At 52.6% G+C, this 9,463-nt stretch overlaps 1 protein-coding gene across 1 annotated transcript; it reads left to right on the plus strand.

Annotated features, from left to right (window-relative positions):
- Positions 1-94: 94 nt before the first annotated feature.
- On the plus strand, positions 95-2,522 carry BDP55DRAFT_224821 (pre protein translocase). Its single transcript, XM_060566103.1, has 3 exons — positions 95-570; positions 749-2,093; positions 2,149-2,522. Exons 1-3 carry the CDS (start codon positions 561-563, stop codon positions 2,222-2,224), a joined length of 1,431 nt encoding a protein of 476 aa, XP_060427467.1. The 5' UTR covers positions 95-560; the 3' UTR covers positions 2,225-2,522.
- The last annotated feature ends 6,941 nt before the right edge of the window (positions 2,523-9,463 follow it).

Consider the following 9,463-nt stretch of genomic DNA (forward strand, 5'->3'; position numbering starts at 1 on the left):
AGTTGTTCCTAACTGGGAGAGTTTGGGCAGGTGGCATCAGAATGCATCGGAACACGCCAGAAGAAAAAAAGTTTGGCGGGCAGGCACTGGATTGGGTGGGCGCTAGGATCCCTAAAGACCCCTGGCTGGAAGCTCGAGCCGAAAATGTGGAGGAGACAGCTTAAAGCTGTGTCCCCTGAATCCCCCAATTTGCTTCCCCCAATTCCCTAGCACGCCTAGGTAATGTGGTAATAGTGCCTGCTAATGCTGTAAAGGTAGTGATTGGACGCATCACGTGTTCTGACAAAGCTCCACCAAAATTTTGGACACATCGACAATTTGGCGTTTTTGAAGCCAGATCGCAGCCGACCCTCTTTTTTGGGCTTCCCTCCCGCTCCTGTTGCTCCTTCCTCTCCTTAATAACCTCCTCTCTCCATCTCCCCATCACCACTTCTCCTCACCCCCTTCGCCACAACCTCTGGAGCCATTGTCGCTCTCTACCTCTCTCTTCTTCTCCCCTTCTTCACCTGGATGAATTAATCCTTTTGTTTATTGATTTCTGCCCACTGTAACAGCCCATCATGAGTTCCCGTAAGTTCATCCACCCAGCCCAGCCAACCTCCGCGAATCGCGTGCTTGGGGGGCGCATAGCTTCAAAAAGGACACGCGCGCGATATTTGTCGCCAGTGAATGCCGCCGCACTGCCCAACGAGCAACCACATCATACTAGGACAACTCAATGGCTAACCAACGCGCTTCCGCATCACAGTACGGTTCCTCGACCTGGTCAAGCCGTTCGTGCCGTTCCTCCCTGAGGTTCAGCAGCCGGAGACCAAGGTTCCCTTCAACCAGAAGCTGATGTGGACGGCCCTCACCCTCCTCATCTTCTTGGTCATGAGCCAAATGCCTCTTTACGGCATTGTCTCTTCCGACAACTCGGATCCCCTATACTGGCTGCGTATGGTTATGGCGAGTAACCGCGGAACCCTGATGGAGCTGGGTATCACCCCCATCATCTCCTCCGGCATGGTCTTCCAACTCCTTGCTGGTACCCACATGATCGACGTCAACCTCGACCTCAAGAGCGACCGCGAGCTGTACCAGACCGCCCAGAAGCTCTTTGCCTTCATTCTCTCCGCCGGTACCGCCACTGTCTACGTCTTCACCGGTCTCTACGGCCGACCTTCCGACCTTGGCGCGGGTATCGTCTTCCTCCTCGTTCTCCAGCTCTTCGTTGCCGGCATGATCGTCATTCTCCTCGATGAGCTCCTCCAGAAGGGATACGGCCTCGGCTCTGGTATCTCTCTCTTCATCGCCACCAACATTTGCGAGTCCATCATGTGGAAGGCCTTCTCCCCCACCACCATTAACACCGGTCGTGGCCCCGAGTTCGAGGGTGCCGTCATCGCCCTTTTCCACCTTCTCCTCACCTGGCCCAACAAGCAGCGCGCTCTCCAGGAGGCCTTCTACCGCCAGAACCTCCCCAACATCATGAACCTTCTGGCCACCATCCTCGTCTTCGCTGCCGTTATCTACCTCCAGGGCTTCCGCGTCGAGATCCCCGTCAAGTCCTCCCGCCAGCGTGGTGCCCGCGGTTCTTACCCTGTCCGCCTCTTCTACACCTCCAACATGCCCATCATGCTGCAGTCCGCTCTGTCCTCCAACATCTTCCTCATCAGCCAGATGCTGTACTCTCGCTTCTCTGACAACCTCCTCGTCCGTCTTTTCGGTGTCTGGGAGGCCAAGGACGGCTCTGCTCAGCTCTCTGCTATCTCCGGTCTGGCTTACTACATGTCCCCTCCCTTGAACTTCAAGGACGCCCTTCTCGACCCCATCCACACCGCTGTCTACATTGTCTACATGCTGGGTGCCTGCGCCATCTTCTCCAAGACCTGGATTGAGGTTTCCGGCTCCAGCCCCCGCGATGTCGCCAAGCAGCTCAAGGACCAGGGTCTTGTCATGGCCGGTCACCGTGACCAGAGCATGTACAAGGAGCTCAAGCGCATCATCCCTACTGCCGCTGCCTTTGGCGGTGCTTGCATCGGTGCTCTCTCCGTTGCCAGTGACCTCATGGGCGCCCTCGGCTCCGGCACTGGTACTCTCCTGGCTGTCACGTAAGTTTATGTCTTTGTCCAAGTTTTTCAAGAACACGTTCTAACATGCTTTTAGCATCATCTACGGCTACTTCGAGATTGCTGCCAAGGAGGGTGACCTGTCCGGCATGAAGGGCATGATTATGGGTTAAATGTTGCCAGGCAACGCGACCGACATATCCCCTTTCAGATATATCGAAGCTTCTTCCTTTGTTTATGCGAGGCTTCTAGCGGCCATTATACCAATGGTGGCTTCCTGTGTAATACCACGGCATACATTATTAAAAAAAAGTCATGATGAGGTCTTCAATTATTGGAGAACAAAAGCAATGGGTTCACACGGCGATAGGCTAAGGTTGCATTGGCGAACGGGCGCGCTGCTCTTGCGGAGCATCTCGATGAAGAATGGCAGGACGATGAGGTTACTGCAGACTACGACAGAACATGTTGTGAGTCGAAGCATCCCGTCCGCGCCCATCTATCGAGACTACGTACTGTAGAGTATTGTATCTAAGACCATGTATGCGAACAAATCCGTTCCACACACCCCAACGATCTACTTTCATGTCTGCATCCGAAAGCGGTGACTGGTGATGTCTAATGTCATGTATGCACCCTAAGAATTATGACTTGAGGACGTGCAACAGATCATGACTTTTGACTCTTGGTGGCTCGACTGGGGGCCTTAGCCTGACGGACTCTAGTCCGTTATCGTCCGAAGACTCAGGGCACATGATTACTCGATTGTAGGTTTCCATTGACTGTTTTACTCTAGTGCAAGAGCAGCTTTCCTCGTCGTTCTTAATAATGAGTTCAGCTTCAGCAGATCCTTATCCAGTGTCCTGTAACAGTCATCACTAAGGTACTGAGAATCCGGGACGTCTTAAAAAAGCATAAAAGAGGACTGCTTTCCGATAAGAGCCAGCAAGAGCATCGCATGGAGAGCACCATATATAATGCATCGTCATCCTCTTTCTCATAGTCGAGTCGGACTATCTTCGCCATTACTCATCGAGGCAAAGCCCGTGAGCCTTTTCCCATACATAAGCTACCTAATGCCTACCGTTCCTCGCCATTCTCCTATAGTTCTATGTGACGAATACGCGTATGATGATTCACGAGGCAATAAAATACATCCCGTAGCTGTTATGTAACAGAGTACTGGGGCTTGCCTTAAACAGTAAGGAGAGTTTATCAACGATCTGCGTTTCGCTCTCTAAGCTACCTATCGGGTTCCCGCTGTTCCGTTCACCGCTCCGTCTACCGCTCCGTCTACCGCTCCGTCTACCGCTCTAACCGTTACTCCGCCTTCTAAGCTACTTTCCTCTATACTACCCCAGCTATCCTCCCGTAATTCGACAGAAACGAACACGTACACGACGACGAACGAAGCAGTGAACGACTTTCCCATAGCTTCTATCTAACGTCGGGGTACTGGGACTTGTCTCGAACAGTAGACTCATCAAAGAGTTTGCCCCCCTCCTCCATCTGCTGCTTCTTTCGTTGCAACCTGCCTCGGCGCGGTCCTGCATAGAACCGGGACCACTGCTGAGTACTGTTATGCTTTAATAGCTCACCAAAGGCAGAGTTTGGCTGGCCCGAGGTTATCTGCTGATTTCAAAGCGGCAGTCACGGCCAAAATCCCTATCTGAAGTCCATCACGGCATATTTGAGTAAGCGAAAATGTAGGTTCAATAGAGAACCGTTTCTTCACTGAATCCGCAAACGCTGTAGACTCCTGCCCTGGATATTGCTTCCCAGAACGGCTATACTCTTGCTTCAATAACAAAGTAATCCCGCGGGGAGTATGTCTCCGTACCTACATGCTTGCAGGTCATACTCTATAGTTGGCTTCCACCTGCCTTGGTCGCCTAGCCTGTGCTAAGTGTACACAAGATATTTCCGTTGGGAAAAGATGTATACCTAGGCTAATTCACTATTTAGGATTACTGAAGATCACTCACAGACTACTGCCAAAGTGTTTCGGTTCAGCCAATATCTTCATAACCATGTTCGAACCAGCCTCTCTTGAGTTGTCTGGTGACAACTGTCATCTCCGTCTCCAAGTAAATTCGTCATGCTGTACTTCAACTCATACTCGAAACGATTGAAGTGATGAGACATGCGACCAAAACCCATTAACTGCGCTTGACAGCTTCATGTTATCTTGTGTAAAATCTGGCTTGCAAACTTTGCTCTGGAGTGTTGAATTTGGTGCGAGACGTGGCCAGACAGACCCTTTACTCTCAGATATCTGAGAGCCTGCTACCTTGGGTGAAAAGGAGCACTCACTCTATATAGCCATTGCTGCATGAAGGTCTACTCGCCATCCTAAGATAGCTGATTCGGGCGAAAGGTGAGGGACTTTGGGGGGAGGGGGGTTTGTCGTCGGGGTACAACAGCGCGGAAACTTTGGCGTACGGAACCACGAGAATACGAGAATGACGAAGCGGCTCGTACTCTCTCCAAGGATATTTACTCCTTCCTTGGCCCCCAATACGATGCGGTGCCATGCTGACTAGCCTCGCCGCCGCCCTCGGGATTCATGTACGAACGATCCACATGGGGGGAGCAGGGACTCTATAGCAAGAAGGTCGATATCTCAACCCACCCCCGGGGCCCCGGCGAACCGTTGTTGGTTGAGCCAAAAAAGTTTCCCCTGCAGAGTACATATCAAAACTCACGTCAGCATATTCACGAAACCCGCCATTGGCAAGGCGGCTATCGTCTCTTGTCGCCCCGGAAGGCTCGTGAATACAACGGCGGCGGGCAACGACATGACAAGGGGAGCACAACGACTGCAAAAGCCACAAAAGTTCCTCGGCCTCGTATAATGACAAAAATAACGGAGTCTGGGCCGTGGTGACTTCCCGCCTCGCACCTGCATACTTGCCCCTCCGCCTCCCCGAAGCTAGACAACATGGTGGATAGAGGTCTAGTCGTTTGCGGTCACTGGGGGCTAACAATGGCTTTGCCTCTCTGCACGACTGGATCAGAAGGCATTGCCCAATGATCGATACTAAATCATGGGTTAGGGTAGTTGGGCGTGTCTCGGCGTGGGGGCCAGGCCAAACTGTTCTTGGCCGGCCTCGGGATAGGTAGCGCGTCTACGCTTGGGATGGGTTCCTGGGGCGTCGACCGGTGACATGTTGGGGCTACCTTAGCTCTACGCCTTGCTATATGTCTGTTGTGATGACCTCTGCTAAGTTTGGAATCTGACGGGGCGGCGGCGGTCCTGTGCTACCTTGATCAAGGGTCGTTGGTCAAAACTGTAGAGGGTTGGGTGATCTGTATCTAGGAATCACTGCAATATCTTCTCAAGTGAGTGAAGCCGCCGTCATCGTCGAGGCTTCGCCTCTCTCACCTGATATGTGCACATAAGATGCAAAGGGGGAACTGGAAGACCTGCTTTCCGATGTTTTGATATACGTATGTCGCCCTGGAAGACCCAGCCTCAGCTCCGGCAAAATGCTCTGCGGCAGATGCCGCAAATTGAACCTCGAGGCAGCCAGGTGATAATTCCGTAGCTGACTCGAAATAAAAACACAAGAAAACGGCAGTTATGGAATCGCAAGGGGCTTGCCGAGTACCGACGCGCGGTCATCTGTCTTGGGGACCGTTGACGTGCCGGCCAAGGGAATCGCGACTTGCAAGAAATGAGATTTTTTGTCTCAGATTCCATTGCTCCGCTGGGTTCCTTATTTTGATACTGCTCTGGAGCAGTCTCTTGATCAAGGGATACAGACGTCTCCTGAGAAACACATGCCTAGCTCAATTCTACAGCAAACAGGAAATGCTAGGTCTCATTCCTTGACTCAGACGCTGATCGAGATTGAAGACCAGTCCCGAGCAAGCGGAGGGAAGAGGTTCGGGCTTGAAAGCACACGTGTTGCCTTACACACACAACGCCTCTTGGCATCAGGCGACGATGGGGACATATATTGGAGGAACAGTCCCCTGAGAGAAAGATTATCTGATTGATAATGTGATCCTGTGGCCAGGATCTGGTCGAGTAAGAAGAGGCCGATCGCCCAGGTGGGCACGGACAATTACTGCCAAGATGTGCGATGTACAGATACAAGACGACTGATTTTCTGTCGGTCAACGAGGGGACATCACAGTCGAGCAAAGAGAAACCGCTCTTTGCCTGTGAAAGTGAGAAGAAGGCTGCAGGAGCAAGTGATCCGAGTGGATGAAGCCCAAAAATGGGTGTGTCATTCGCTCAGGATCAGCGTAGAGTTGGTAGGTAGACCGTAGCTAGCTGGTAGTTGACGTCCAGGATGATATGATGTACTTTAGAGTTCCCCGGACAGTAGTTCGTCTTCCTGACCGCATCTGCGCTGTAACGTCAAAAGAGGAGAGAAGTGACAGGGCTTGCTTCATCGACGACCCTGCCTGCGCTTGGAGAGAGAGAACAGTTCCCCGGGCCAGGACAGGAGGAGTGAAGGTAGGACAGACAGGTCGGAGTTGAGTTGGTACGGAGTACGTGCACTGCTCGGAGCCGCCGCAACGCCGAAGCCACCATTGCACGCTTGCGTGCTGCAAGCCGTTGAACACGCGAGGTCCGCTTCTTATCGAACAATGGCCGGGCCAATCATGAGCTACTGGCACGGTGATGGTTGATCTGTAGCGCCTCCAACCCCCGCAACCATGCCATTGTGTGCTTCAGCCAGCTGCATGTACGCACAGGATGAGACTAGGAAATAGTATTGGGCGATTTCCTCCAGAGGGCTGCATCCATCGGGTGGTAGCGTCTTGTCCAAGTTGTAGCCGTGTAAAGATGGCGGTGGATGGTGACAGGGTCCAGTTGACATAACTTGCGTTTGTAGTCTGCGGTCCCGAATGGCGGTGAAGGTGAGTCAGAAGCCGTTGATATGCAATTGCTTTATGACGGCCGACCGACTGCCGCTCTTTTGAGATGGATTACGGGCCTGGGGGCCACGATAGAGACGAATCTGGGATGGGGGTTGTAGCAAAGGATCGGGTTCCCTAGCATTATCTTGCCTCAATGGGAAGGTCGACCATCTGGCAGTGATGGTGCCTGGAGGTGCGGGTTCATGGGGCTCGATTCTAATTTCTAGAGGGTCGAGTCCAGATATGCTGACTCCAAGCGATGTTGCGTGATTCGCCCGGGCTACCTCTGCTTTGAAAGACAAATAAATGAGGGGTTTGGAGTGCATTGTAGAGAGCAGCCGCGTGATGAATGTATAAGCAATTCAATTGACATGATTGGAGTCTGCTAGCAGGTCATGAGGCTTTGGTTTCGCCATAGGGAATGCTCGCCTATCGTTTCTTTGGAGTCTGGCCTGGATCCCGGAAACTGGTGCTGGGGTTACGGATACTGAGGGCTGATCATTGTTTGCTGCGGACCGAGTTGATTCTGTCAAAGACTGGGATGTGCAATTAAGTCAGCACGAAAGAAGCGAGTCCTCCCGAGCCGTTCGAACCACCTCCAGCTTGCAAATTCGCGAAGCATGACAGGATGCTTTCAATGTCAGATGCCCTCGCAGCTTGCATCCCGGAAGCATTCTTTGGATGCAGTCAGCAGTATCGGGGGCACTGAGTGTCGGGCAAAGAGCTACGCAATGCATTTGTAGTGGGTGCAGGCGAAATTGGCTTCTGACGTTGGCGGCGGGAGCGGCAGCGGAGACGGCGCACCGCACGTTCCTGGGCCGGGAGAGGTTGGAAACCTTGAGCCTCGTGGCGGCTATACCGTACTCAGTCTTCACAGTCTGTCCTCGTCGAAGCGACTGGATAGATGTGGGGTGTTCCTGTTCAAAGGCATTGTGTAGAAGTGTCAACCTGGCTTGCAAGCACCTTTTTCTCAAGTTTTGGCGGTATGACATTGGTGGACAGACGGTTGAGCATGACATACTCTTGCAAAGTACGGACGAGGGGCGTGAGCGCAAATGGCCATGCCAAAGTCAGGACGTAGGTATTGTTGGCGGATACTGGTATCCCAGCGTGGCATTCGCGTTAGGTAGGTCAAGGTGATGTAAGACACCCCATCGGTGCCCACCACTTGGTAGAAAGTCTGGAGCTCTGGCTTGGCTTGAGACATGATGCTGATCTCATCGGTGGTTGCAGGTTGTAGGTGCCCGATTGTCACAGGCAAGTCGCAAAGTCGCAAAGCCGCAACGGCGTTTCTTCGTCTTCTGCTTTGTTGGCCGGATGTGCAGCAGTATCAGGGAGTGTCGCTGCTGCTGATACGGCGTTGCCTATGCCGCTGTTTCCTGCAACAATAAACACGGCGTGTGGAGCAGAGAAGCGTGGAAAGGCTGCCAGGCCGACAGGTGGGAAGCAAGCATCTGCCTGCAAGGGCGTCAGGCTGCCGGGAGCAACGTCTATGGCCCAGGGAGGGATGCATGGCTGGTGATTGCAGGACGAATGTTTGGTAGATGAATGAGAGAATGACGATAAAGACAGAGAAGCCGCAGGTGTACTTGAAAGGGAGGAAGATATCGACAAGTGAGAAAGGACGGTGCAGCTGGGTAGTGTAAGGCAAGACTCACGATAGCTTCCTTCCTTCCCTACCTTCCTTCCCTGGGCTCTGTCCTCTGTTACATGCAACGGTCTTTCCTATTGTTTATTCGCCCTTGCCGTTTCTGACAAGCTTCAGAAGACATTAAGCAGGTACGTACCATTGTATGGCTTGTCGATGAAATTTCTTAATCTTCGGGTTGAATTCCAGAGCTCGAGCTCCGGTACGTACCGAGTCATGGTGGGGCCCGAGCTTTCTATGTCATCAGTGGACCGGGCACTACGAAGTACGTACTCCGTACTCCGCAGACCTGAACCAACCACGCAAACTGGGACCTGGGACCAGGAAGGTGCACTCTGGACCGGTGGGAGAATGGAAGGGGACAACAGGGAAAGAAGTATCCGTAGAAGAAAAGAAAAAGAAAGAACAAGAGCAGGTACACTACCTCCATTACTTACGGACACCTGTGGTGCCTATGTCTATGGAGGAACATGGCTTACAAGTTACATCATTCTCACGGAATCGAAAACAGAGTCAGTCTACCCAGTCTTTCGAGAACTCATTTCACCCAAATATGAAGCTTGTCGACAAGCGCGCACGTTATCGGCATACCTAGTGAACTCTTCCTCTTCCTTACGACGTATCCGTACCGAAGACTGACAGTGAACAGATAACATTGGTTGTCCCCTGCCGGGTCTGACTGCCTGACTGCACATGCTGCGGTGGGCGGTGGGGGGACGGAAATCCAGAGTTCAAACAATCGAGCGATGCAAGGCGAGACATGGGACTGCAGCCATTCTGGGTTATGGATAGGCATCCCGTACAAAGGAGCAGAGCAGCACATGCTTGCCAGGAATTGAAGCTTCCCACTGGTCGAGGGCTCAACGCTGCTATCGTCGTGCATATGGGC

Source organism: Colletotrichum godetiae (assembly GCF_030913485.1).
Source record: "Colletotrichum godetiae strain CBS 193.32 chromosome Unknown BDP55scaffold_31, whole genome shotgun sequence".
Lineage (NCBI taxonomy): Eukaryota > Fungi > Ascomycota > Sordariomycetes > Glomerellales > Glomerellaceae > Colletotrichum > Colletotrichum godetiae.

Bases quoted from the DNA above. Each gene is read 5' to 3' on its own strand.
- BDP55DRAFT_224821 (XM_060566103.1), top strand. The intron at 2,094-2,148 runs GTAAGTTTATGT...ACATGCTTTTAG, and splicing joins GGTACTCTCCTGGCTGTCAC to CATCATCTACGGCTACTTCG.